The 27,401-nt window shown below is 44.0% G+C and overlaps 5 protein-coding genes across 5 annotated transcripts; 3 read left to right on the top strand and 2 right to left on the bottom strand.

The window, feature by feature from the left end:
- Positions 1–423: 423 nt before the first annotated feature.
- Positions 424–2,884, bottom strand: LOC118786143. Its single transcript, XM_036541209.1, has 2 exons — positions 2,643–2,884; positions 424–2,433 (listed from the first exon to the last, which is right to left on the bottom strand). The coding sequence occupies exons 1-2, from the start codon at positions 2,881–2,883 to the stop codon at positions 1,187–1,189; spliced, it is 1,488 nt and encodes a 495-aa protein (XP_036397102.1). The 5' UTR covers position 2,884; the 3' UTR covers positions 424–1,186.
- A 568-nt stretch (positions 2,885–3,452) lies between these two features.
- On the top strand, positions 3,453–5,848 carry sap18 (Sin3A-associated protein). The gene is made up of 4 exons (XM_036541106.1): positions 3,453–3,597; positions 4,157–4,266; positions 4,627–4,749; positions 5,572–5,848. Exons 1-4 carry the CDS (start codon positions 3,526–3,528, stop codon positions 5,726–5,728), a joined length of 462 nt encoding a protein of 153 aa, XP_036396999.1. The 5' UTR covers positions 3,453–3,525; the 3' UTR covers positions 5,729–5,848.
- Positions 5,849–6,450: 602 nt separating this feature from the next.
- ska3 (spindle and kinetochore associated complex subunit 3) lies at positions 6,451–13,697 on the bottom strand. The gene is made up of 12 exons (XM_036541380.1): positions 13,676–13,697; positions 13,055–13,158; positions 12,769–12,830; positions 12,156–12,327; positions 11,379–11,793; positions 10,924–11,018; positions 10,191–10,378; positions 9,474–9,686; positions 8,548–8,760; positions 7,861–7,979; positions 7,304–7,434; positions 6,451–6,684 (listed from the first exon to the last, which is right to left on the bottom strand). Exons 2-12 carry the CDS (start codon positions 13,155–13,157, stop codon positions 6,518–6,520), a joined length of 1,878 nt encoding a protein of 625 aa, XP_036397273.1. The 5' UTR covers position 13,158; positions 13,676–13,697; the 3' UTR covers positions 6,451–6,517.
- Positions 13,698–15,244: 1,547 nt separating this feature from the next.
- Positions 15,245–17,584, top strand: LOC118786089 (cytochrome c oxidase copper chaperone). Its single transcript, XM_036541128.1, has 4 exons — positions 15,245–15,339; positions 15,849–15,994; positions 16,154–16,268; positions 17,339–17,584. Exons 2-3 carry the CDS (start codon positions 15,876–15,878, stop codon positions 16,236–16,238), a joined length of 204 nt encoding a protein of 67 aa, XP_036397021.1. The 5' UTR covers positions 15,245–15,339; positions 15,849–15,875; the 3' UTR covers positions 16,239–16,268; positions 17,339–17,584.
- A 3,050-nt stretch (positions 17,585–20,634) lies between these two features.
- Positions 20,635–27,356, top strand: popdc2 (popeye domain containing 2). The gene is made up of 4 exons (XM_036541269.1): positions 20,635–21,277; positions 23,671–23,779; positions 23,899–24,445; positions 26,677–27,356. Exons 1-3 carry the CDS (start codon positions 20,781–20,783, stop codon positions 24,397–24,399), a joined length of 1,107 nt encoding a protein of 368 aa, XP_036397162.1. The 5' UTR covers positions 20,635–20,780; the 3' UTR covers positions 24,400–24,445; positions 26,677–27,356.
- The last annotated feature ends 45 nt before the right edge of the window (positions 27,357–27,401 follow it).

Below are 27,401 nucleotides of genomic sequence, written 5' to 3' on the forward strand. Positions count from 1 at the left end.
AACCTCTGAATGTCATGAGGAACATCAGACCACTCAGGAAAACAAAAAGTGGAAACGTACCTTCAGATCACGCCTGACCAAGAAAATCCAGATCACAACACCCACCCCTGATACAAGCTCTAAAGTGTGGGTCATTGGATTATATTAATGTATGACACTTTGTACATCATTCACTTATGATCAACCAATGTTCGCTGTGACACATATTTGCCAGTACAGTAGATGATTCTACACCATGTTACAAGTTTAATAAAAGACAGACAAATAGCAAATATTATTTAATAGTAAAAGCACTTATGCAAATTGCTAGTAATCCTTGCCATTACAGGATAGCCTATATGATGTTAACACATACTGAAAATTCTTTACAATGTTTTACATACATAGCACAATAGAAGTGCGGAAAACAGTAGTGTGCCAAAAGATAGAATTCAACTCAATTTGAAAAATGCCAGTCAAATTTGTTTGATCGATTACATAGTGTTTAACAAACAAAATATATACACAAAACATATACACAACCATTACAGTCAGTACAGTGCACAGAACAGGGGCCAAGACACAGAAAAAGAGGAATCACCAAGGTGGTTTATGGCAAGCTCCTTGTAGCCTTTTCCCATGTATGTGTCAGAGTTCGATATTTCCATTTCTTGAAAGACTAAATGGGAACACTTAAATGAAACATAAAACTGCTCTATTGTTGTGGCTACAGCTGCATATTACACATGCTAAGGCACTTTGCACCTGAGGAAAGTACGGATATCCAGACTTATGGCCAAAATTACCCGACCTGGGCAGTCTAAATTGGAGGTGATCAATCTCAGTCCAGAAAGTTGACTTGTGTTGTCTGGGTTTTTCCATTATAAAGTTTGCCTGGACTGCCTGGAATTAAGCATTTTAACAACTTCAGTTCGAAGATAAACACAGTTCTCATGATAGGTGGGAAACACTGCGGCCCTTTCAGGCAATATGTAAATTTGTCTTTTTTTCGTGTAAATCCTACCTGATGAAACTTGGTCCAAGAGGACCAATCATTCAAACCCTGGACTGAAATACCAAAAAATCTTGACTGACAGAATTTAAAATTCCTCTTCCTCTGCAATGAAAGTGTTAAAGATGTTAAAGTGTTGGAAAAACTGTTGGATTGTGGACCACCAGGCCTAATGATGAGAATCCCTGCTGTTACTCATTCCAGTGGAGCAGCAGATATACATAGGTTATTCAAGGCACACACCACCTGAACTATCTTATCAAAGGTGGTCATGTTAGCAGCGTGGTCCATGACAGTGAAGGGACTCTCCACTGGGCCAGTCAGTATGGCGTATCTCTGTTTCACTGTGGCGATTACCCGCTCCACGTGCCTATGGACCCATAACCTCTCCAAGCTAGCTTCTGCCAGCGGATCCTCTTCCGGTGCCTCGCGGTCATCCTCGCCGGCCCCTGTGATTTTGAGGCAGGCTCCACGTGCAGTGACTGACTCTCTGATGTCGAACCTGCGGCCAGCCAGCACCACGTCACCGGCGAGCAGCTTGCTCAGGAAGCCACAGTCCTCTGCCAGGTCCTTGTCGCTGACATGCCCTGGTGACCCCTTTGAAACAAAAGTGACAACACCTTGCGGGGCAACTCCGATCAGGTATTTCAACGTGTTGCCTCCAGAGCAATGAAAGTTTGCATCTGGTCTGTCGCTTTTTTCCAAAGCTACTCTGAAACAGTCAATTATCACCGCACAGTCTGGATATGAGGATCTGAGCGCAGCTGGGAGGTTCTTCCGGAGCTCCTCCCTGGAGGGCCAAAACATTGTGGTAGGTACCAGCGTAGTGGACATGATGTTGACTACACTATGGACTGTCCTGGTCACCGTTGCGACCTGGACGCCAAACCTGTAAGCAAGATCTTGATTCTTCAGGTCCAACCTGAGCCGCATCAGAGTCAAGAGAAGCTGCTGGAACTTTGAAAGCTTGACGCTCTTGTCCCCTTTCATATGTGGTGACAGCAGCCACATGACTGTCTCAAACACAAAGTAGTTGGGCAAGCCGGTGTAAAACGTTACTTTTGCGGGGTCATTTCTGAGAGACACCTCTGTGAGAGACATCTTCTCGACCGATTCTCTAAGAGCCTTGTTCTCCTTCTTCAATGCCTTGAGCTCCTCTTCATAGTTGATGGCATCATTGTCACTGCCAGACAGAGCTCTGCTGTCACTTGGCTGTTCGGAGTCACCACTGTTCACAGATGACAAGCTCTCTGTCTTGTCGTGGTCCAAGTCTGGGTTCAAAACCTGCCCCTGCAAGTAGAGCAAGGCATTGGCAGCCTCCACTTGTGCTTCTTGTTTGTCAGAGCTTTCAAAGGCATTTGCTTGCTTGGTCTCCTGAGAGAGAGAAACTGCACCAAACACAGATGGGAAGTCTGTTGACCGAGGGTTCCTCACCTGTTTACCTAGAAAAAAAATCATCAATGGCAACAGCAATCAGAAACATGATTGGCATGAAGTGTGCCCCCCCCCCCCAAATATGCTCCAGATATTTGACAAATCTGCCAAAATTCCGCCTGTTACACTTTGCTGAAACGGTGGATATATACTGCAAAACAAAAAGATGCAAACTGGATCGTGGATATAAACTGTTCCATGATCGATCGAATCCTACCTGGCGATGTCCGTGCCTGGTAGTCGTGGTCCGAGGCAACGCTAGCAACATCAACGTTATCTCGACCGCAGCAAGGTTTGACTCGAACATCAAACCCCAGTCTTTCAGTCGACCTGTCATAAACGGACTTCCTGGTTGAGGTTCTGTCAGAGACCCATGGAAAAATACAGGGCACCGCATCTTTTTTAATTCTGTTTAGACCACTAGTTGTTGTGAACAGGTCATCCCTGCGAAAGTGCATGCTACAAACAACTGTGTCATCACAGACGTTAAACAGCGGCCCTTCCTCTCTCCTGATGGCTTGAATCCATACTCTCTTGCGGTCCTCGTCACGGGGAAATGTGTGAAAGCTTAAATAGGGCTGTTTTTGTTTGTTGTTTGTGCACAAAGGTACACAACACCACTTCTTGCTTCTCGACTGTGCCATCGTCGATTACCAATTAATAGGGAAGATGGCTAACAGGAAGTAAAGATACCCCCAGTTGGCTCAGACCGGAAGGTTCGCCATCTTTACGTGAAAAAGGCCCATCCAGCGCTGTTTTCTTTCGGGGTCACGTGGAAAACGGTAAAAAGACAGTGTGGTGCCTGGGATTCTCCTGTTCCGACAGCCTACCACCACACACGTGTGAACCATACTGCTAGTCACAAAGTCTGTGGATCCCTGCTTTAGGCTTTGGTTCGCAATTCATATCCTGACTCCCAAAATGGCGGCGCAAACAAGAAAAGCGAGGTTTACAGAGACGATGATTGGATACGAGCCTGACTGGTCCCGCACATTTCTGTGACGTCATCAGAAGTTGCTGCCTGACCTGGAACCAGAAACGGGAGCATTTTTCGTTAACGCGTGGCGAATCTCTGTTTACATAATTCTTTAATAAGAGAAATGGCCGTTGAATCAAGAGTAACACAAGAAGAAATTAAAAAAGAACCAGAAAAACCAGTCGACAGGGAAAAGGTTGGATTTAGCAATAAATGGTGCACATACTGTTGATTTTACAGAACTGAGCTAACGTTAGCTAGTTAGCAAGCCAGTAGCGTTTGCCGTTCCTTCCATCGCTCAGCTTGACTGGCCATATTACTAGCTAGCTAACGGCACAAGGATGAATGAACATAGCGTAGCTAGTAAGCTAAGTCACTTGTTTTGTATATGATCATGCTGTATTATTAATAACAATGACCTTTCAGTGAATCGTCAGAAAACTAGCGGGCCGGCTCACTATATGAAGCTCAGTCGGAAATGAAAACGCGTAGGCTGTATCAGTGTTGTCTGTAACTAGATAGCAAGCACCGACCCTTAAACTAGTTAGCCATAAAACAGCAGCCATAGAGCCGTGGATCTATCCGAACCCACGCCTTTGAGTGACTCGATCCACATGCAAGTCACCACATGTAAAGATTTAACCGGGTCCGCCGAATGTGTAGCTAGATGGTTGTTCAACAAAACAAGATGTACGTTGCTTGGAGGATGAAGCTAGTTATCACTGAGGACACATACTGTTCGATATTGTTCACAGACTTGTCCGCTTCTGCTGAGGGTATTCACCACGAACAATGGCAGGCATCACAGAATGGACGAGTTTGCCAGGGGAAACGTCCCGTCCAGCGAGCTCCAGATCTACACCTGGTAAGGCAGATCTTATCCAAGGTTTAACAGTATACCTTGCGTGGTATTGCATAGCCATAACCCTAACGATTGACCTCCGTCCAGTCCGGGGACATGCTTTATTATTTATTCGCCCATCAGACTGCAATGGCACTTTGCTTTACATTTTGCTTCCTGTTGGTAGTTTGCACACCTAGAAATATGCCTGTGGTGTCTTCCCAAGAAACAGGAATTTCATCGTAACGCTACACTGTGTGACCAGCCATGACTTACAGATAGGCTCCAATCTGTGAGCTGTCCAGGCTTGGACAGGTCTTTTCACTGCTGATTTGCCCAGTGGTATTCACTGTTCATGTAGCAATGCTGTCCATGCTCACACAGGATGGATGCAACCTTGAAGGAGCTGACTAGTCTGGTCAAAGAGGTCTATCCAGAAGCTCGAAAGAAGGGCACACATTTTGGATTCGCCATTGTCTACCCAGACCCCAAAAGACAGGGATACAGGTAAGGCTGATGAACAGACATGGAGAGATTTTAATTATAAGTTAATTATACTGATAGTTTTTTTTTTAAATCATTACTTGAATAATTTCTTCCCCTTGGTTTTAGGGTGGTGAAATGATAGCAGTTCATTTTTTAAAATCATCATAGGCATTGTTAGATTTATTACAGATGGACTGACAGGTATGCCAGTAATCCCCTAAGTAGGGGTGATGTGTGAGTTTGCACAAATCACTTGCAACGCTTTGAATTTGTATGAGCTGGCAAATGTCTTCACAAGCAGTTCATCTCTAATTCAAGGTATTATTTAATTTGGTTACTGTGACATACTGTATGTAATTGGGACACAGATGCTGTTTTCATAAGTCTTCAGTGATGTTGGTCTGCATAATACTTAAAAATATGTCATTTGGTTGAAGATATCTGCACAGCTGCAGTAAAGACTTTTTTAGATGGTCTTCATTTTGGCTAACAAAGGGACACCCAATGCTCTAAAAGCATCCCATGTGCAAATATAAAAGTGAATAAGATCTTGAGGACTGTTGCCATTTTTTCTGGTTTAATTCCTGTCAATAATGAACACAAGCAGGGTTCACTACTTTGCAAAACATCAAGTGTTCAGTTGCAGATTATATTAGTAATAATTTAGATTTACTGAATTATTTTAAATCAAGGAATGATTTGACTCAACATTCATAAAACACAAAATTAATAATGACATGCAGTATTATCATGGCTTACGTTATTAAAGTATACAAGAATTTGAATTAAAAAATGTTTAAAAAGTGCCACTTCACAAGTCTAGGTTCTCATTCTTTGTTTCAGGGTGAAAGATATTGGCAGCACAGTGTCTGGCAGGAAGGGTGCAGATGATTCAATGACACTTCAATCCCAGAGGTTTCAGATCGGAGACTACCTGGACATTGCCATCACCCCGCCCAACAGAGCACCACCCCTGCCGGGTCGCATGAGGCCCTACTGAACCCCCAAGGAGCCACCTACCCACAAACAGGAAGATTTTTTAGAGTAGTACAATTCATATAGGTTTTTCATCTGTCTGGACTTTTATACTTCAGTTGAAATTCAGCCTCATTTAACTAAAGGCAACACTGGTGCTGCTTCTCAAGTATTTTGGATTAAAGCTTTTTTTTTTTAAGAGTTGTGTGGTTTTGTATAAACTCTGTCTGACCTCTTTGGACACTGGGTTGCATTAATGCCTCTGATTACTCTTCCCTTCAGGCCCCTGTGACATTGCTGTCATACAGTGACTCAACCCAGCTGTTGCACACACCCAACTATTTTCCCCTACACGGAGTACTTCACTGACTCATATCTTTGGCTGCCGATAGTGTTTATGCATTACAAACAGCACGGCTGGGGTCGACAGCTGTGTGGTTTTAACACAACTGATCTATCAGGATTTCGCTACACGGAACCTGGAGTGATTCACATTTAACCAGTGGTCACTGTGCTCCTCACTACTTTGTAGTGATCACACTTGTATTTACTCGCTACATTTATGGAAAACATCAGATTTGAAACTCAAATCAAGTTACCACCACAAAATCATCTATTGCAATTTTTTTTTTTATTTACAATCAGCTTATACATGCACATAGATCATCCGAGTTACCAGTATGTCACACTGGTTGCAGACATCTCATATCCTCAGTTGTGTTTACTGGACAGTTAAAATGGGGACAGAAGGTGAGCAGAAGCCTTCGCAGGGTCCTTGATGTGTGTTAAACGGGTGGAAGATACTTCCTTGTGTTTAGCTGGATGTGAGAACTCGGTACACAGCGCTGGCGCCCTCTCCCTGAACGTACGCCAACCTCTTCAGCTCTGTGAGACACAGGAAGTAGATGGGGGCCTTCAGCCCCACCCCTGTGATTCTCCGAAGGTCCTCAATCGGAAACACAGATGAGTCGGCATCGCCTCCTGCAGAGAGATGACAGGAGGGGTGTTCAAATGACTCAAACTGACCCAGTTCCACAAACTAGCCTGTAACACCAGGTCTGTGCGTACATGTCCCAGCTCCCCAGATGGACGAAGACAGTGATCTGGCTTAATGCACAAAAAGACATGACCGTAGTTACCTAGTGTGCGTGTTACCAGTTGTAATGTTACTTGACTGGCTAACTTCATATTTAAGTAAAAGAAACACACCCTTAGCACTGTACTCTGTACTGACCCTCAAAAGTAATGCAGTTAAAATGTTGGATTGATAAAAACGATCACCCAATAAACCCAAACATGAGAGTTGGCTGCTAAATAGATTATTTATTTGGTCACTGCATGATTAAGGAAAGTTGTCCATCCCTGCTCACTGGATGTGATTGGATTGCAGTCACTTACATTTTGTGTACAAAGATTTTTTACTGATTTTACTGTGCTACAAGACTCAAATATACGGTTCAGCTTGTTTCTTAGCACTGACAACATTGTACAGGTTAGATTATCTGGCTCCCCAGTCATCCTCAAGCTGCAAACCCAAATGCTGGTGATCCACAAAGCAGAGCAGGAAGGAAGTGTGTGTGAGAAGTCAGGCGACACCGACCGCTGTGACCGTCCTCCAGGGCATCGCTGATTTTCTGAATGGCCTGGTTGAGGCTGGATAGTTGCATCTGTCGCAGGTACCCTGGCAGGCTCATGAACTCCTTTTCTGACACTGGGGCAAGACCCTGAGACCTGCAGGGAGTGAGAGTCATTGCACCCATCGCAACTGTACAGGAGGTAAGTGGAGCCGCCCATAATGTTAGAAGATACTAATACAGTAGGTGGTGACTGTCCTCACCGCCAGCAGGTGAAACGATTACAGTATTGCTCTTCCAAACAAATTCAAAGTCAGGCGATTTCACACAAATCATAAAAAATTCAATGCCTTCATTTCAAACTGACAGCTAAAAGGCTACTTCAGATATCAACCCAAAACATGGAATGTGAGTTTCTCAACACAACATCTGTACAGATCTGTACTTCAACAAATCTAATTACTCAATTTTGAAGACACAGGATTCACATTTGACCAGCTCATTGCTGAGTTTGGAATCATAAATGTGGTTTAGCTAGTCTGAGTGATGCACTGATCTGCAGAAAACTAAAAAGTTCTCCTACCAGTTTTCTTTCCCCGCAGTGGCTGCAGTCAGAGCAGCTGCTTTGGGGTTGGGTTTAGCCCCAGGTTTCAGGTTCGAATCCACAGGAGCAGACGCTTTTGTATTGCACTGAGACACGAGCTGCAGGTACCCATCACAAAAAGGCAAATCAGAATCAGAACACCTCAGAACAGAGGGTGTAAGGGGACAGGACATCCTACACAATCACACATACTGAAGAAGGAATGAGAAGATGGTATGCACTGTAAGTATCACAGTAAAACACTTCACATGTCTTCAAAACTAAAAAAAGCATTTCTGGAATGCACATATCAGACACTGAATAGAAGTGCTATAGCACATATTTAGCATGTTCCTTGATGAACAGTGTGTTTTGCACTCCACCATGTCCACTGCTGGCATCACTTTCCAGACTGAGGGACAGCGCTGCCCACCTGCGTGCTGCAACGTTGCTCAGTGGAGAAATGCAGGTGAAGCACTTATGTTTACCTCAGGGTCCCATCCTTACAATCTAGAATTACTACATGCCACGCATTTATCAGAGCAGATATCACACTACATGCCACGCATTTATCAGAGCAGATATCACACTACATGCCACGCATTTATCAGAGCAGACATCACCTACTCTGAAGCTGAATCTAGTATTACTCAACACCACGCATTAATCAGAAGAGATATCACCTACTTTGAAGATGTCCTGCGTGACGGAGCTGACATCTGGCATTTCAGGGGTGCGGGGGTCCATGGTGCAGTCTGCCCTGCCTGGGGGAGTCGCCAGCCTCCACTCCTGAGTGTAGATCTCATGACATTCCAAGGAGGGAGGGGTCTCTCCATTCAGACCCAACTGCTCCCCAGCACCCTTCTCCTCAGGCAGCAGTTTCCCATCAGCCCTGGTCCTCTGGGTTCATTCAGAGAGAGGGAGACAGCAGACACACAGCAGTGTACGTGAGCAAAGCGGGTTCCTTACAGCAGGAGTGTGGAGTGGAGTGGTACGGTATCAGTGTAGAAGGCTCCAGCTCCAGCCGCTTCCCTGAGAGCTCTCCCTCAGCACTGGCTACTCTACATCCAGCAAGACACATGCAGCCTCAGTTCTACACTTCCGAGTGAGGGAGGCTGCGCTGGCTTGGGCAGTGCTATGGTTAAGCCTTAAGGCGTGCCTGTAATTAGAATATGTTTTAACCAACAAAACATGCCAAAATGGTTGATATTTTGCAGGATCGACTTTCTGAAAAATGTAAAATTATTTAACCTGCCTCAGGATGAGCAATTTCATCCCATCCTTCTGTCAGTTTGATCTCTCACAGACTAAAATGACCATCAACAAAGATTTAAGACGCTGACAAGTACTTGCTTTATTTGCAAAAAAGGATTTTATCCAACCTGCTATCCTAAATGGACACAGCCACAGAGTACAGCCACATGACATTTGAGAACAATGGCTCTTGTGAGGAGGACTACTTTAATCAAAGATTAATTATGTACCATTTTATATGGCTGTCTGGCTCTTGCAGACGTGTTCACTTTTGGTAATTACCTATAATGAACAGACCACCAGATCAGAATACTGGTTACTCAGTATCCACACTTATGATTTAATGCCTGTCAACTCACATGAGGAAAACTGTTTCCTAAAAACATCTCAAGAGTTGGCATCTCAGGTGTGGGCTCGTCCGTCTGTGAAAGTCTGAGTGGTAAGTCAGGGACGTCGCGTGTCCAGACTCCGCTGGCGTCCGGGGCTCTGCTGGAGGATGGGTGTTCATTGGGGCGGGGCTTCTCTTCCTGGTCAGCATCAGTGCAGTGGTCCCGCTCCCTCGACTTCACCACCTGTAACAGTGAAGTCTTTATATTTTTCCCAAGGTGCAATTAGGATTCAGCAGTGTTGGTTTAAATTCTGACAGGGGTGTTATTATTCAGGGGAACAGGATATCTAAGGCATAACTGTGGACACTGAGACCATACAGGGAGCCAAACTCAGCAGGCACGTGGGGCACTCCTGCACCATCAGCCCATTCCCTGTCCTGCATCACACTGTGAAATTTGGGATCAGGACATTCATACTCTACATTTAAAATGTATTATTTTTCAGACACTCTTGCAACTTACGAGGAGTGAGTACAAAGTGCATGTAATAAAACGGTATGAAAGACTGTACATACAGGATGCTACTGACCACGTCTGAACATGGTGAGAAGAGAACATGACACCTTTGACCTGATAGCACCTGGACAGACATGCGCACGCATGCACACGCACGCACAGACAGACAGACAGACAGACAGACACACACACACACAGAGAGAGAACAATTTTTTTGTGCTTTCATCTCACGTTGAGGAACTTGACGACGTAGGGGGTCTCAAACACAGGGACCTCAGGGGTGGAACGTCCATGACCTGGGCGGACGGGATGCTGGGGGTCTGCATCTTCATTAGGAGGAGTTGAAAGACAGGCCTGTGTTTTTTTCAGCTTGAAACCTGGAGTCATAAGACTAGGGGGTTCTGGAGAGTCCATGGTCTCTACAAAGAAAAAAAAAAAAAAAGCATTAGCATTCTTCTAAGCTTCAGTTAATGAATTACTGTAACACTGAAAGTAAAAGTACATGTGTCAGTACTGGAAAAAAGAAGTGAGTGTCAGTAGCGGTGAAGGTGTTCACTGATGGTCCAAGGGTTTAAGTGATCTAAAGAGAACTGTGTATCAATGGTGGTGCAGGCGTTCCGTAGAACACTAAGTGTTAGCAGTTGTGAAGGTGTTCTAAAGATAACTAAACGTTAGCGGTGGTGGTAGTGAGGGTGTTTTTTTAATTTATTTTTTAGAGTGTTACCAATGGTAAAGGTGTTCCATAGAGAACTGAGTGTTATTGATGGCAATGGTGTTCCATACAGAACTGAGAGTTACCGGTGGTAATGGTGTTCCATAGAGAACTGAGTGTTAGTGGTGGTGAAAGTATTCTTTAGAGAAGCAGTGAAGGTGCCATTACAGGAGGTAATATTGTGGGCGATGAGTGTGTAACCGCAGAGTGGTATTGTTGGGAGATGAAGATGTGAATGAGTGTGCTGATCACCGCTGGTCTCCGAGCTGTGGGTGGAAGAGGCTGGTGCTGGAGTATGCTGCTCTGGTCTCTGAGCCGCCTCAGGATTGCCACACCCCGCCACCGACCTGTTAACACAGTTCCTCTGAATACATGTGCATGTTTCACATATTAGCCAGACATGAAAAAATGCTGCCGCGAACTGAAGATGCTTCAACTACATTGCCCTTTCAATAGCAACAGGAGTGCCAGCATAACCTCAGCTGTGACATGAACTGTCTTGTTATAACAATTTAGTACAATTCCAACCAACTGTGAATGTATAAGACTCATCCATTCATGTTGTATGAATGGAGGTCTGGAGATAACTGTTATCAGGGTTCACACACAGAGCCACCAGGTGGCAGTGCAGTGCTTGTCTTCAGTGTTCTTGGTGCACTCGTCTCCCTTGCTGCTGTACAGTAACAGCAGGGGGCAGTGCAGTTTACCTGCAAGGCTTGCTGTCCTTCTTGCGCAGCAGGTCCATGGTGAAGTCGTTGTTCAGACACATGGTGTGCTCTGTGATACCGAAGTCCTCCAGGCGAGGTGTGAGGGCCTCCTCGTCCATTCGCAGGGCGCACTTAGGTGTTTTGGGAAGGACTGGCTGTGATGTGGCAGCCAAGGTAGGGGCTGTCATGCAGGGTGCCTGAGGGACCTCACCAAGGGACTTCCCTAGATTGCTCCACTCCCTGAAGTTGGCCTCTGAGAGGCCAAAGTCAGAGAGGCGTGGGGTACGCATAGGGTCAGTGGACGCAGGGGGAGGGATCTTCACAGGGGTCATAGAGGGGAGGTGCTCCTGATCCTCCTTTTTCTCCTGCTCCTGGGTCCCAGTAGCAACACCTTCCCCTTCTTGATCTTGCACCTCTAAAAAGACATGAAAGACCAACAACAGTGTAGGCATTAGACATCAAAGCTGGCAAACTCTTCATTACAATGCAGTTGAAGAGTTCTCATTTTTTACTGAAGCTAGTCACTATGTAAATGTTTATATTTTCATCATGTAGAATGGTATACTGGTATATTATTTTTGGAAACTGTCTATTGTTACAACAAATCAAGATTATCAAACTTATGTTGAACCTAAATTAACATATTCCTAAGAATATGACAATATAATGTATACACTACGCACCACATCAATGCAAAATTTGTCTTTTATTTTTTGGCAAAATAACAGATTACCAATATAATGTGTCAGAGGAAGTTAAGAAAAGAGAAACACTCACCCAATTGCATCTGAGTGGATGTGGGTGGTCTGTAGCCATACTTCTCAAAGTGTTTCTTCAGTCTGTGAATATCCTCTGTAGTCCTCTGCTTAAGCACCAGACAATTCTGCATGAATTTCCTCATTTCCTTCCCCTCAGCTTCACAGCAGGCCAGCTGACCCTGGACCTGCCCCTAGGGAGCAGCAACAACATCACCAGATGATGCAAAATGCAACATTACCAAAAAGAGAACTGTCTTACTGAGAAACTTGCTGTTGTCACTCAAAGTATTCCACGTGTCAACACAACACAAGGAAAATTCATGTAGGGGCAGGGCAAGCCTTTTGTGACCCTGAGCCTCAAGCAGCCAAATCCAAACCAATGTTCCTTTTTTTTAACATAAATATTTCTTTATGCTTGAAGCCTCCTACAATTGCAACTGCAGTGCAGGAGTGAAGTGAAAATATGTGCCGGTGTCAAACCTGAATTGATCATACTACGCTGATATAGATTAATGTAGATGAGGACATGTTTGGGAGTAACCCCATCTCAGTGTGATACACACTGGTTTTCTGCTATTATCAATGTTGGAGTGAATGCATGAAAACCAGGTCATGACAGTTCACCCACTTACCTGCAAATCTCTGACTTCTGTATGCAGTTCATGTAAAATTCTCTCTGCCTCCTCAGTGTTGTCTAAGGGGCAAAACAGAACATCAGACACCAGTGGAAGATCCCAGCACACAGATCCCCTCACAGGGACATAATGGTAATGCAATATTACAGCCATATGGTGAGAAGGATGGTTTCCCTTAAGTGATGCATTGATGCATAGAGACATTGACAGGGATTTCTAGATGTCAGTCCTGGACAGTGTCTCCAAAATCACGTAGAAATATTAGTTTAACAACCATTATTACCATTGTCAGTATCCATATATTCTTGCTGAAGGTTCGCAGTTTCCGTCTCCAGGAGCACTGCCAGGCTCCGCAACTTTCCGAAAAAATGTCTTGATGTATCCATTCTATACAGGAACATAAATAATTAGTTATACAAACAAGCTATAGTCCACTACCTCATAATCTAAAAACCAGTTTACACTCTGTAATTAGAGGCTAGCTGGCTAGATATACATAAAGCGTCCAGTGATTATAGTATGCTAGCCATCTAACCAACCTTCTTATATTTATACCATTATGAATATGGCTATCATTAGGTACCATAACACTACCCTATGTATGTAAATAGATAGACTAGCTTCATGACCATCTTACCTATATTGTGTTAAACTTAGCATCCAGTTACTGTGGCTAGATAGCTGATTAACACAGGCTGGCTAAGTTATTTAGACTACTGACGTTACAGCTAAACTTCAACGAGATCTTACGTTAGCTAAACTTAATGGTGTAGCGAACTCCGAACGAATTGCATCTTCACAGCTAAGAACACTTAGTAACAAACGCAATGGCACTTTTACAAATAAAACACGCGTTACGTTTTTGTGGACCCTGAAATTAGCTAACTTAACAGTAGCTACCTACCTTCACCTACAGTCTCACTGCCACAAAACTACTGTTTCGATTTTGGCGCCGCTTCCGGAATACAAAGTTAACCCCTCCCCTTCCCGTTTTCAAAAAAAAAAAAAAAAAACACACACACACACTCGGACCCATGAACACACGGGTCGGTAACTGCTGAACAAAGAGACATTTAATGTAAAACAAGAAATAGCTAACATGTGAAGTGTGATGAAAAACACGTTGTGCAAGGATAACTTTTTTTTAAAAAAAAGTCTCATTCAGCCTGATAACTATGTCGCATCAACCCACTGGATGGTACTGTCGGCTCCAGTGATGCTGAAACATGTTTTCCTTGCGTAGTTTATTGTGGTCAATGCAAATAACCTTTTCCTTTGACAGGTCATGGGTGTGAAATACGGAAGCTGATGGCTTTGCTGCTTCTGACCTAGCTGATGAGATTTTTTGTTCATCCGAATAGTTTTAAGATTAAAAACATCCCCAGTGAAGCATTTATGCTTAAAATATTACACAATGCATTAGACAAGTCAGCACCTTAATTATCCCCTTTCGATGCCATTGCTTGTAACTAGGTTATTGAATCATTTTCTGATATTGCAAAAAAAATAGAAGTGAATTTCCTATCACAGATAATTAATTCTTTCATTCATTCATTTAATTCAGTGTGTGTGGATGTGTGTGTGTATGCCTGTGTACATTTGATTGGCCTACCGTTGGCAAATTATTCTACATGGTTACGGGCTGACAACGTCACAAAATTACGTTGCCATTACTAAATGGCACCTTTCACTTTCCACGTTGCCACGACGTCCGACTTGACTTGTTAGCTGGGATCTCCGACCAGGGTACGACATCGCCGCAACGTTACCAAATGATAACGTTTGCAAGTGACCAACAGACGACGCCACGGCAACGTAATCCACGGTATTCCTGCCATGAAATAGCTAACGTCTGCAACCTAACAATTTAGGCTACTACGTCACGACAACGTCAACCACGGGACCAAATGGCAACATTCTCTCAAAAACGTTGCTCTGACGTCACAAGAACGTCGCGGTGACCAAATGAGCACTTACTGGCGACGTTGCTGCAACGTTGTGTGTGAGCTGAGCGTAATTTCTTTATTTTTTTATAGCCTTTAAAACAGGAGATGTTTCAATTTTACGCATTATTAACGATAGTAGTAATATTCTCATCGCTATTGCTATCATTATTCATAATCAATGATTAGTGATTACTCGGTCTAGTGTTTATATTATCTTTGATGTTATTATTTGAAGTTTTTATCTATCCCATGGGTCAAATTGTCTAAAATACATGCCTGCTTCTAAGCCTTGTTATTGTATCAATCAAAAAAGGGAAAACGTAATTATTGGAGAAATATAACAAAAATTCTGGAAGCTAGAATTTATGATATATTCCTTTATTAGAAGGAATAAAGTACCTAGAAAGTGCTGTTTTTTGTTACACTGCATGTGTTTGGACTCTTTCTGGCCATTCGGGAAATGTAGTGAAAATGAACAAATTGCGGTTCAAAATAAAAGCAACGCGAAACTACAGGTCCCATAGATCTTAGCTCATACGACGGAACGTACGTCGTCTGTTTAAGGACAAGGTTATGAAACGAAGGGCACACGAGAGCAACACGCTGACGCACGGAAGCAGAGGTAGGCATGAGTTTTGCTTAAGTAACCAGTGTTTATTATGATATAACATTACTTTGTCATTTGGTACAGTCGTCATTTTGAGATAAATCACATTTTGTGATTTATTTGCTAACGCTAACACGCAGTCGGAGAGCTTGCTCACATTTCTGGCACGTAGGAACAGTTTTCTAAGTAGTTCAGTATTGTCGCCTGTGAGCTAGAGCTATCTAGAACTTATATTATCGATGACAGCTCAAGTTTCCTGGCTTGCCATATATGTTGGTTATATTAAGTTTTCTTAGTTCTGTTTGTTTATTTGTTAGTCTTGTTAGCCAGCTAGTACAGTCAGGAAGGCCTCCTGTGTCAAGCCGGCATGTCCAGCTAGATAACCTGCTAGCTAGTAACGTTACAAGAATTGTGACGCCGTTAGCAAATATTTCCATCCCGACCCCTCTTCACCTCGTCAGGTACCTAATTGAATTTAGCTGTTGTGTTTCCACGATTATCAAATATCACTGTGTAATTTTAAGCCAAAGCAAGACAACCAAAGCTTGAAAATGTCGACCATGGCCGCGGCTAGCTGCGAGACAGCTCCTGCAGTGGAAGGAACGGAAGAAAAGAAACCTCTGAAGCCGTGCTGTGCGTGTCCTGAGACCAAGAAGGCCAGAGATGCTTGGTGAGGAAACAATATCGCGTGGATTTGTATTTGTACATAAAAATAAGTGAACTCAGCACTGTACGTGATCGTTCAGGACAGTTATGCAAGCTGGTTAGCGAGCTGCCTTTCATTCATTGCCAATGGCAGTGTCCTTAGCTAACTGCTCTTGACTTTCAGCATCATCGAGAAGGGGGAAGAAAACTGCACACATCTCATCGAGGCACACAAAGACTGTATGAGGGCGCTTGGGTTTAAGATCTGATCACGGTGAATTATGATACTGGAGTGTGTGGTAAGTGTTACTTTGAGGTCACTGTAATTAGGTAGCTCATGCCTGTGTTCAAGGAGGTGTTAAGATAAAGCATGCGTTTTAAACATGCCAGCTCTGAAACTGGCTTGGAGTGACACGACCGGTGGCAGATTTCAAAATGTCATTTTAGAGGAAGTGATTCCCTTACAGTTTTACTTTACCGCTCAGTCAAATGTATTTGCTAAGACAATTTGGAATTAGTTCCTTGTCAAAGGGCACAACAGCTTTGCCCCCTAGGATTTGAATTAACAGCCTTTTGGGCTTTAAGGCCTGCACTTTACCATTACACCACATGGCTGCCACAAGATAGGACTGCCTTAAACTTGCTGAATTTTTAATTTTACCTAAATCATCTTTCTCTGAGTATAGTTTGTTTCCGTCTCGGTTTGTTCTGAAAGGGTTGCATAGCTATGTACACAATGGATACGTGACCATTAAAGCTATTTCTCTATGCTAGAGTTGGCACATTAATGCTAAGCTCAGCCATTGAGGTCTACTGCATTGTGATTGTAGACAAAGGGGGACATGCCCTAGCTGCCCAAACACAATGTGCTTAGTGCAATGTTCACTCTACGTGGTGAGCATACCAGCCTGAGGTCCTGTTAGCGTTTTTCTGACTTGAATGCAGCAGCAAGCACAGGGTGATGGAATGAGTCTACACCAAGCTTCTGTGCAGTGTTCGTGTTTGTCAGTCTGGGGAATCCCAGGGAGGTCTTTGTAGAACTGAAAGACATTGACAGTGAGTCCGAGTAGAATCTGCAAAGAGAAGAATGTGCGATGAATGTTGTTTCCTCAGAATTGAATGCATATTAAACACATTACAAGGTTTTGTCTGAGACAGAAACATCAAATAAAATAACAGTACTGTAGAATGCCATGAAAACAATAGAAAACTGAAGCAACTTTAAGGCAGTGCCATTTCTATGACAAATGCATTTTAAATAATTTCAGGTTGTGAATGCAGTTTTTCATTGTCCTGCAGATGAATTTCATAGTAGAGCCTGTTTATATGGGGCTGTGTTAAAATAGATCTTCTGTCTGTTCCCTTGCAGTGTGTCATGGCTGGCTGATGTCTCAAGGGAGCCTGGGACATTCCTCAGTTTTATTTAAACCAGAGTCTCAAGGGAATGGATGTTACTTAAATATTATGGCAGTTATTGTGTTGTTTTGGTTTTTTTTTTTTTTTTAAATCAAAGTGTATTTCTGAATTCTTGTTTTCTCACAATTCCTGGGAAATTTTCTCAACAAAACCATCATGTTCCACTGATTGGAATGAAATAAAAATCCTATGCAATGTGTTCCATAGTCTTGTGAGTTCTTGTGAGTTCATGCAGTGAGCATCAAGTGTGAAACTACCCTACATAAACTGGCATGGTCAGTCAAGTGTGTCATCTACATAAGTTTGAATTTTCAGAATGCAGCTGCCAAGGCTCAGGTACTCTAGTGGAATAGGACAAGTGACATGTTGTGTACTGACAAGCAATAGCAATCACTGAAATTTTCACATATCCTCTAAAGTAATGTAAAAAAGGTTGTTTTTCTCTTAACAGTACAGTCAATAATCTAGCACGCTGTTGATGAAATGCAAACCATTAGATGTCCAGTATGAACTGCTTCTATTCCTAAGACATTTTGAACGTGGTGCTGTGTATGAGATCTGTTGTCTTAATTTCATCGTTTTTTGCCTGCTGGCAAATGTATTGCACTGTTGGGACATGCAGCATTCCCTGCCAGAGGCTCTTCCGTGTCACACAGCAAGTGCTTCCCCCCGGGTGGTTTCTTCCTGCTGGACTGGGTGGCGACAGCTGTGGCCTGTTATGCGTAGGAGCTTTTAATAGAACAACAGGCCCTCCACGTCAACACTGGGCTAATCCAAATTCTTCCCACGGCCGGGCGCTACGACTCTCGGGACATGTGTGATCTGCCACTGATAAGCTGCAGGGACACCCAGCGGGAATGGGGCTGTGTCACAATGGCCCCAGCGGTACAGGGCTAAACTAGTGACCGGTCCTCACCTCAGAATATTTTGTGCCAACTTCTTTTACAAGAAAAAAGCAATGTCTCTAAGAGAACGAGCTGGTTGTTTAATATACAGATGCCTCTGTTCATGCTGTAATTTGTGTTGCATACTTTAACTTGAGCCAATGCAACTCTGGCTGAAATCAGTCAAGTTTTATGACTCACTTTAATGAGCACTATATAAGCTTGTTAGGACTAACTACCCAGAATGGCATCAAAGATGCATCTAGTGCTTTTTTAAGAAAAAAATGCTTGTTAGGAGGATTTTTAAAGGTAGGGCCTCCAGCAGTATTGGGGTAAATGAACACTCTTGGGCCAGTTATATTCACTGCTGGAATGCCTGTAGGGCACAGTATAGTATATTGTAGGAACAATATCAGGAGCGGGAGATAGTAGTATTGCTGGTATATCTATCCCTGTGCCTTGTATGGATGCCATAGCTCCCAGGAAGTGAGATGCACTTCACTAGAGTTTAACCTTGGCTGATCTGGCATTGCAGGGGGAGGGGCCTGCACAGTAAAGCCATATGGTGTGACATTACTGCACTTTTCAGCTGCCTGGCCACTCTACAGACTACAGTGTCAGTTTTTTTTTTTTGAAGCAATGGTGTCTGGGATGGACATATTGGACAGGTGACAGAACTGGTGAGGTTACACTCATTTGACTTCTTCAGCCCATCTTTGTTCCTATAGTCCCCTTTACTTCAAATATAAAGCAACTGAGAAAAGTATGTTTAGATATCTGAGGACTGTGCAAATCTACATTACATTATTTAATAGTCGTTCTTTTCTTGGGTAACTACAATTTTCCATATCCGTTTATACAGCAGGATAATAATTTAAACTATGCAAGTTTAAGTGGCATGCGCAACAACAACATGTTACAACAACAATGCCGTCCAAGGATTCAAACCATTTGCAAAAAGAGGGCTGCAGTTTCCTAATCACATTGCAATTTAACAATTTACGGTATCAGGTTTGTATTGCGGACAGGCATAGTAATATATTCATTTGAATTACTGTACTTTGAAAAGTTTCTGGATGTGGCTGGATGTAATATCGGATTTGTATTGTAAGAGCCTATCGGAGAGGAGCGCACAGTTTTTATGCTATGTCTGTTTAATGCAAATTGTTAAGCAATGCACTCAGTGTCCTTTGCAAACTATTTTTGCAAAGGTGACTTGATGACCTGGTGAGTCTTGTGTGTTCTTTTTGTTCCATTTTTTCAACGTGTTCTGCATTATGAACTGGCTCTTCTCTATGAGGAAAAGTTCTCAGAGGAAGTAGCAAGGAGTAGGACGTTCTGTACTGTACTTACAGTACCAATACCTCTGTCTGGAGAGCTCTACATCACAGACGCGCCTATCACCTCCTCCCTGTGTGTGAAGCCACTCATTCGCCTGACAGCTTCTCCAATCTCTACTATGATAACGTGAGAGTGGCGGTCAGAGCTACTCACTGCCCCTTCATAATCTCCCCGCCACACGAAGGGGAATGGGCCGGCCCATTAATTGCCCATGACTGCTGGGGTCTGGCATGTGAAACTCTGGGGGTGGGGAAAGGGAGAAGGGGGAGGGAGGGAGATCATCTGTGACACCTGACCAGCTCTGTAACACTACCTATTTCAGTGTCTCTAAAAACGCTCCTGGAATGCCCTGCTCTGCACCAGGGTCCAGTCCAGTCCTGGGCTGTGGCAGACATGGTGCACGATTTCAGGGCCACTCCAGTGTTTGGAAACTAAGGGATGGTGCTGGAGCTGTGTCCGACCCGAGGTGCATTTGGCAGAACCATCCTGGCGTTGTGGTGAGAGCAGGGCTTGGCGTCACTCCTTATCAGCTCCCCTCTCCACCAGTGTTATGTTAAGTAGCTAGTCTGTTTTCTGTCCACAACCCTCTCCTCCTTAGGTTTCAATTCCAAACATGGTTATCCTTCTAGGGCTCTCGCTCTCTCTCTCTCGCTCCCTCCCTCCCTCTCTCTCTCTCTGTTTCTCTCTTGCTCTCTCTGCCGCCTCTTGCCAAGAGATACACATTCCTAATGAAACACACTGCAAAAGAACAAGGGAGAGAGAGAGCGTGAGTAGGAAAGGGAGAAAGACACACAGCATGATGAGAATTCCATTCAGGCTCTGTGCTCTAAATGAACACGTTTAGAGCTCTGTGAAACTGATTCAAAATTTGATTAGGGAATCCAAAGCGGATTTAAGCTATTTAACGGTGCAACTGGGAACAATTTTTTTTTTTATTATTATTATTTTTTTCCATGTAATTTTTCCACTCTTTCTTTGAAGCAGTGATAGGGTCCAGTCTCTTGAAAATGTTTCATCTGAAAAGTATTTAAGTATACGCAACAAGAAGGCAAAGAAGAAATGTTTCACCTGTGTTAGATTTTGTAAGTGTTTCTGGAGATTTCAATTTTTTTAGTGGTGTATTGCTATTTTTGGGAAGCGTTTGTGTTTTGAGAAGAAGCAAGCAGCATTATGTGGAAGGAGAACTCCACCCTATTTGAAACTGTGATCTATGGGCACCCACAGTGCGAGACGTGGACCAATGGCACGGAGGGTGCCCTGTACCAGCTGGGCAGCACGCTCCTCTCGCTGGGTTACATGGGAGGCAGTGGTGCATATGGGGCACTGTACATCTTCGGCTTCCTGGTGCCCTCCTTCCTGTGCTACACCCTGTGGGGGTGGGTGACTCTGTGCGGGGCGGATGTGTTCTCCTGGAACCTGCTGCTGGTGGTCATCTGTCTCCTGCAGCTGGTCCACCTGCTTTTCCGCCTGCGCCAAGACGGCTTCCCTGATGAGGAGTTCCGTAGCCTCTACACGGCTGTCTACCTGCCCCTCAATGTGCCCCTCCCTGTCTTCAAGGAGGTGACGGCAGCCTGTGAGAACCGAGTCCTCTCGCTAGGTGTCGAGGAGAACTACGCCTTGGAGGGGAAGACCCCTATTGACCAGCTCTCCCTGCTGCTGTCTGGGAGGTGAGAACACACAGCTCAGAAGTCTGACAATTTAACTAGTTCTGTTAAATAGTGAAGAGACAATTTGAGTAAAAAAAGGAGTAAGACAGCCATCAGTTGCACTCGATCAGTGGTGGTCTTTTGCAATATGTTTTTTTCTACATAGTATGCATAGCCTTCAGTATGCTATCTTCAACTTGAGTGTCATAACTGCAAATGATTGGTTATCCATGGGGGTCAAGATGGCTCCCCATATATCCCTTCTGATGATTCTGAATACTAATCAGTCTTGCCTTATGAGATGAATCCCATTCGAATTAATAGATGCATATTGTCCATGAGCAGACTGTACTAGCATTACCATTCTTTAACATTGTGCAAGTACAATTACAGATCAGAGTGCATTCTTTAATTTGACTGGGGTGCTGTATGTCTTTTAAGATGATTTCCACAGAGGCCATGAGCTCAAATTTCCACTCTCAGCTGAGCAACACCGGTGGATCGTGCTCACTCAGGCACTCTGTGTTGATAGTCAGTCGTAAATATTATTTTCAAGCAAGCTTGAGGCAAGCTCAAATCCCCCACAGCCAACATGGCAACCCTCAGGAACCAGTAGAACTTCACTCTGTGCAATTTCAGCTACCCTTGTCTAAGACAGAGAATTGTAAATAAATGTAAAATAACTGAAAGCGCGAGCATTGTGATGGGTGAATGTATTATTACTCTCATAGTAATAGTAATGTAATAGTACTCTAAACATTATGAGAAATCAGAAAACTGCTTGACTCAGTAGGTTCCGCTCAGTAGGGTTCTTGTAATCTTGCATGCAGAGAAGCTCACTCTGGCCTGTAATTGCATGTCCGTAAAGTTAAAGTAAAAATGAGAATATACACATTAGTTCAAAAAGTGGACTTACTAGGATTCCGTTTTTCTAGAGAGGATAATGATCTGTGGGAACTTTTGGATGGAACCAGCTTGATCTCCATTGACATTTAATCAGTTGCAATCGTGTTTCAAACCCAAGAGTAGAAACTCAGTTTTGACTTGGGATATCTATGAGACAAAGCAATCATTCAACCAAATGCAACCAATATGAACCAATAGTCACAGCAAGAAAATGTGAAATACATTTTTTGGTGGGCCACACGTAGTCACACCCATTTTCCTGTAATCAGATGGGGTGTCCTATCTCTTTTGATAGAATAGCGTAGAAGAAAGGGAAAGGCATACGCTATAGCCAGCCATTTCACTGTTTAGTCACAAATGTGAGCTACAGTGACTTTTAATATACAACAATATGCTTGGCCTGGAGAGGATCCTTTTTCTTTCATAAAGCACAAGAGAGATGTATGACCATACATTTCATTGATCATGTGACTACTGTGATACACTGGAATTCCAGCACCTACAAATCCAAATATAACCTCTCTGTACAAGCATACCATTGAGTGACCATTCCTGTCACACATGAAGGTTCCATGTATAATTATGAAACGAAATCCACAAAGTTACATGAAGTACGTGGCCTAAATTTCCATTCATTAAGTCCTTGTGCATTTACATAAGTGAAAATCTTGTACAAACCTGCTATATGTAGAGCAACTATCATCATCTCCCTTGTCAGCATTATTTCCCAGTAAGAATGCTGTGTCCTTTGGGGTTTTCATGATTCAGAGATAACAAAGATGATTCAAAGATATCAACTGCCACTTCCCTTTATGCAGCCCTGTTTGTGGTTTCCAGTGGCATTAGGCTTACAGCCTGCAACAACCTCTGCTGTCATGCAAGAGCACTAAAGTGAACGAATGCAATCTTTTGACACACACAGAGAAGTTGGTTATTTTCTGGACTGCAAGTCTTACAGGGAACTACAGTGAGGTGGCACAAGCTGTAGAATCGGTACAGCCCCACTGACTCACAGGCAATTGATGGATTGCAGGGTGCCTGAGAGTGGTGAGACAAGGACATCCTGGCTGATCTACCCACCTCAGCCCCTGTGGGTTCCCAGTCATTGCTGGTTGATGACATGGGTGGGATCAGGGTGCTGCATTTAAGATGAGCACTTTGTCCACATTGCCACTTGGCAGCCCCTATCTCAGCTTTTACCAGGATTTTTACAAGTCAACTCTCGGTCGTTTCAAATTAGATCATTGTATACTATGTTTTATTGAATAGTTGGTTGCCTCTTTGTGGTCCTGTGGATTTCATTAGTCTTGTACTCTGTACACTATGGTTAAGACTATAACATTACAACAGCCCCAAGTATATTCTAGCATCAGGACTCAAATTTATATTTAATAAGAGCTTTAAAGAAAAAAGGACATATGCATACACATACACAGTGATGGGAGAGACAAAGGAACATAGGCAAGATTGTGTTAATACAAATGCATCTCTCTTTCCTTCTCTGAAAGAATCCGGGTATCTCTGGAAGGCCAGTTCCTCCACTATGTCTTCCCCTATCAGTTTCTGGACTCACCAGAGTGGGAGTCTCTTAGGCCCACAGAGGAGGGCAACTTTCAGGTAAATCAATGACTTTCATACCACATTTGACTGAAGAATGTGTGGACTGCACCTCAAGACTATATATATGTTTCTTTTGACATTCGACCTTCTATGGCCCCTTGACCCCCGTTTCCTAGGTGACCCTGACAGCAGAGACGGACTGCCGCTACGTCTCGTGGCCGAGGCGGAAGCTGTACCTGCTGCTGGCGAAGGAGCGCTACATTTCCCGCCTGTTCTCCGTCATGCTGGGCAACGATATCGCCGACAAGCTGTACTCCCTCAACGACAAGCTCTTCGCCAAGAGCGGCGTCCGCCTGGACATCCGTCTGCCCAGCCTCTACCACGTTCTTGCCCCGTCTTCCACCAGCGAGGGCAGCGGCAGTGCGCCAGACCGGGACGGCGCCGAGGAGCAGGGGGCGGCGAACCCCGCGCCCCGCTCCCAGGCGGCCCCGACACCCCCCAAGTCAAGCTCCGAGAGGAACGTGGTGCCCAACACCTACACCCCGCCCCACCACAACTGGCCTTTAGACAATGAGCTGCCTTCTGGTGAGGACTCCACCAGTCTGGTCCTGGAAGACTTTGCTGATATGACGGGATCCTTTATGGAGTATGGGAGTGAGAGGGATTATTTGAAGTAGAGGATAGGTGTTGAAGCTAACACACTGGCCACTTCTTAAGATACGTGTAAGTACACATGTGTGCTGTGGAGAGGAACAGAGTGCACTGGCTCACTGACGGCACCGTCACTAATCCAACCCTGGTGTTGATCCACATGCTTTCTAACAGGACTTCTTCATGTGTATATAATGAAGGCATTTTTTTGTTTCAGGTAATTTGTGTTGGTGGATTGGTCTGATCAGGGTAATCTGCAGTGCTACTGAGTGTTTTTGTGCTTACGCCTCAGAAAAAACATTTCCTGTGTGGGACATTCAGTGTTACAGATTACAGCTTGCTCACTACAAGATGCAGCGCTTTGACAGGAATTAGTGTGGAGAGAAGTGACCCCTCTGAGTCCTGTACCTCTCATTTGACTCTCTCTTGCCCTGCAATTCTGGCCTTGTACTTGACACCAATTCCCTCTGTACTCTCGCAGAATTTGAGTCTAGGGGTTTCCCTGGTGCTGAGGTTGTTGAGTGCTTCCTCTGCTGTATGATTTAAATTTGGGTCCCACTGAGACCTAATCATTGGCTTTAAAAGAGGTCGGGCGTAACTGTGCTAAAGGGGGAGAGTTTATCGTACAATTACCCTGATACTTACCGTGGTACGGACTGGTGGGTGGCGCGAGGGATGTTTCAGCGGCGGGACTCAGCTGTGGGTAAATGTCTGCTTGAGATTAAGGGCTGGAAACTCTGGGGATATCCAGTCAGTCGTGATTAATCCTCACACAGCCCTCTTTAAAGCGGCCCTTGGCTGACGCGGGCGGGTCATATTTCAGGAGGGGCCTCGGATTCTGGGACAGCTGCGGACCGGGGGTTCCACTGTCCTTGCGCAGAGCCCATCCACGGCCTTCAGATATTGTTTTCAGTTTAAGGGACAGGTGGGGAGAGGGGGGAGGGGCCGGTCCTGTGAAAGTAGAACTGACAGGGCCGTGGCGGCAATGGTGACAAGAACATCATTTACAATGTGATCTTCTCCGATTTCCCCCTCATCTGCTCAGTTGGGCAGTTTTCACAGCACGCGTCACAGCTGGGGTGTCACGCTAAATTCCTGGAGGGCCGTTTTATGCTGTTTTTTGATCTAATCAATCACTTAACATATCCATTCATGTGATTAGCAGTATACATTAACATCTGTGAATTTCCTAGATTATTCTACAGTATAACGTGTCCTGAGTATTCTGCAATAGCATAACCTTCAGATGTGATTTATTGTCTGCAATGATGTGAAAAGGTCAAATAACTGGAGCAAAAGGTTGGAGCAAAAACCAGCATAGACACGATGCACCAGTAGAGTTTGTAACCCTGGTTTTAAAAGTTGTAGAATGAATTTAGCTAGGCGACACAAAGGGGGAAATCATTTATTTCACACCAAGTAATCACTTAATACTGAAATTCAGTTTGTGTCAGCACAGCATAATCCTAGAGGATTCTGCTGAAGGCAGATGTGCATGAATATTCATGTGTCTGTCAGATCTTTGGTTGTTTGATTCTGACTGTAATCACTGTCGTTGTCTGAGGAAGTTCTTTTATACACTGACCAATAATCATGCGCTCACTCAAAACCTGACTGGTCACGAGTATTTGTGAGGATCACTTTGCGGAGGGGTACTAACCACAACACTTCAGCAGGAACAGAAAGGAACACGGCGTGCTGTTTGTCTGTGACCATCATTCTTCCTGTAACACGTAACCACTTAAACCACTACAAGTCAGTATACACCTAACGCAATGTTCTCTCAGCCTCTACACTAACACTGGCCTGTTCCTACCGATACATTGCTAAAATGTTAGTATTCACCTTAGGCAGGTCCTCAAGGCTGAAGTTAGGGAATGGAAAAGCATAGGACTTTGTGGCTGTGAATCTTTCTGTTTGTCTCATTGTGAATATCATTAATCAAAATCAAAATCCTACTGTGAATATGAACAAACCCCTTTGGGAGGCTGTGTTATTGTGAGGTGTATACAAATGCTGCACCGACACACAAAATGTTTTCATACAGCACATTTCACCATTAGGCCAAAGGAGAGACAGACCTAGGGACGCCTAGCGGTTCCTAACCGCTAATGATAAAATAATGTTTAAGTTCTGTGCCTCAGCTCATGAATGCAACATGTTGTACTAAAACTGTCAGCTTTCAAAAGAAAGCCAGCAGTTAGAGAGATCAGCGTAAAATCAATGACTGGTTTACTCATGTTTTGTGTGTGCACATGTGTGTAATCGCAGACTAACGACTGTCCTCTTTTTTAACCCCACAGGGGACAGTTCAGCTGGATACCTTGCTCCTCGTTTTCAAAGAGGCTGGGCCCCACTGGCCCCCACTGACACCCCCAAACTGTGACAGCAGTCCTGCCTAGAGAACAGAAGATCAGACAGTCACCCTGGCCTTGCTGGGGGGGGGGGTCCACAGCAGAACCTCTCCCACCACCATCACCACACCCACCTCCTCAGCCCTCACAGGGGTCAGCACAACTGGGCATAAAATATGCGTGAAACCGTGGACATGGAAAAACTGCAGCACACAACACTTACAGAGTTATTCATTTATTTAGGATTTATTAAGGATGCAATGTACCCAGCTGTGTCACTTGCATGTCTCATTTTAATAAGAAAGTTGTGTTTTTGTTGTAAAACATATAATTCCACACAAATAAGCATTGTCACTTGTATCTTTTTGTGGAGGGGGGGGGGGTGTTGCTGAAACAGACATATTTGCATAAATGTTTGGAGTGAAGTTGCAGGTAAGAGTTTACACGTTTAACTCTGCATGGCTCTAATGCAATATTCAGGAAGGGTTTCTCCTGTTATGACACGATTCCTCATTTCAGTTTTGCAACTTTCTTTTATAGGGCCTAACTAGCTACGTTCTGTAGATATGGGATATGTCCTGCCAACCCCTAACTTTGCAGATGACATACCTGCCATCTCAGTAAATACTGCTGATAGAGACAGTGTATATATATATATATATATATATATATAT

Source organism: Megalops cyprinoides, chromosome 11, assembly GCF_013368585.1.
Source record: "Megalops cyprinoides isolate fMegCyp1 chromosome 11, fMegCyp1.pri, whole genome shotgun sequence".
Taxonomy (NCBI): Eukaryota; Metazoa; Chordata; class Actinopteri; order Elopiformes; family Megalopidae; genus Megalops; species Megalops cyprinoides.

Excerpts from the sequence above, each read along its gene's own strand:
- LOC118786143 (XM_036541209.1), bottom strand. The coding sequence starts at position 2,883 with ATGCACTTTCGCAGGGATGACCTGTTCACAACAACTAGTGGTCTAAAC. Across the intron at positions 2,434-2,642 it reads CCAGGCACGGACATCGCCAG|GTAAACAGGTGAGGAACCCT; the intron begins GTAGGATTCGAT and ends TTTTTTTTCTAG.
- sap18 (XM_036541106.1), top strand. The coding sequence starts at position 3,526 with ATGGCCGTTGAATCAAGAGTAACACAAGAAGAAATTAAAAAAGAACCA. Across the intron at positions 3,598-4,156 it reads AACCAGTCGACAGGGAAAAG|ACTTGTCCGCTTCTGCTGAG; the intron begins GTTGGATTTAGC and ends TATTGTTCACAG. Across the intron at positions 4,750-5,571 it reads CCCAAAAGACAGGGATACAG|GGTGAAAGATATTGGCAGCA; the intron begins GTAAGGCTGATG and ends TCTTTGTTTCAG.
- ska3 (XM_036541380.1), bottom strand. The coding sequence starts at position 13,157 with ATGGATACATCAAGACATTTTTTCGGAAAGTTGCGGAGCCTGGCAGTG. Across the intron at positions 9,687-10,190 it reads ACGTCGTCAAGTTCCTCAAC|GTGGTGAAGTCGAGGGAGCG; the intron begins GTGAGATGAAAG and ends TCACTGTTACAG. Across the intron at positions 8,761-9,473 it reads TAGGAAACAGTTTTCCTCAT|AGGACCAGGGCTGATGGGAA; the intron begins GTGAGTTGACAG and ends GAATGAACCCAG.
- LOC118786089 (XM_036541128.1), top strand. The coding sequence starts at position 15,876 with ATGTCGACCATGGCCGCGGCTAGCTGCGAGACAGCTCCTGCAGTGGAA. Across the intron at positions 15,995-16,153 it reads AAGAAGGCCAGAGATGCTTG|CATCATCGAGAAGGGGGAAG; the intron begins GTGAGGAAACAA and ends CTTGACTTTCAG.
- popdc2 (XM_036541269.1), top strand. The coding sequence starts at position 20,781 with ATGTGGAAGGAGAACTCCACCCTATTTGAAACTGTGATCTATGGGCAC. Across the intron at positions 21,278-23,670 it reads TCCCTGCTGCTGTCTGGGAG|AATCCGGGTATCTCTGGAAG; the intron begins GTGAGAACACAC and ends CTTCTCTGAAAG. Across the intron at positions 23,780-23,898 it reads CAGAGGAGGGCAACTTTCAG|GTGACCCTGACAGCAGAGAC; the intron begins GTAAATCAATGA and ends CCCGTTTCCTAG.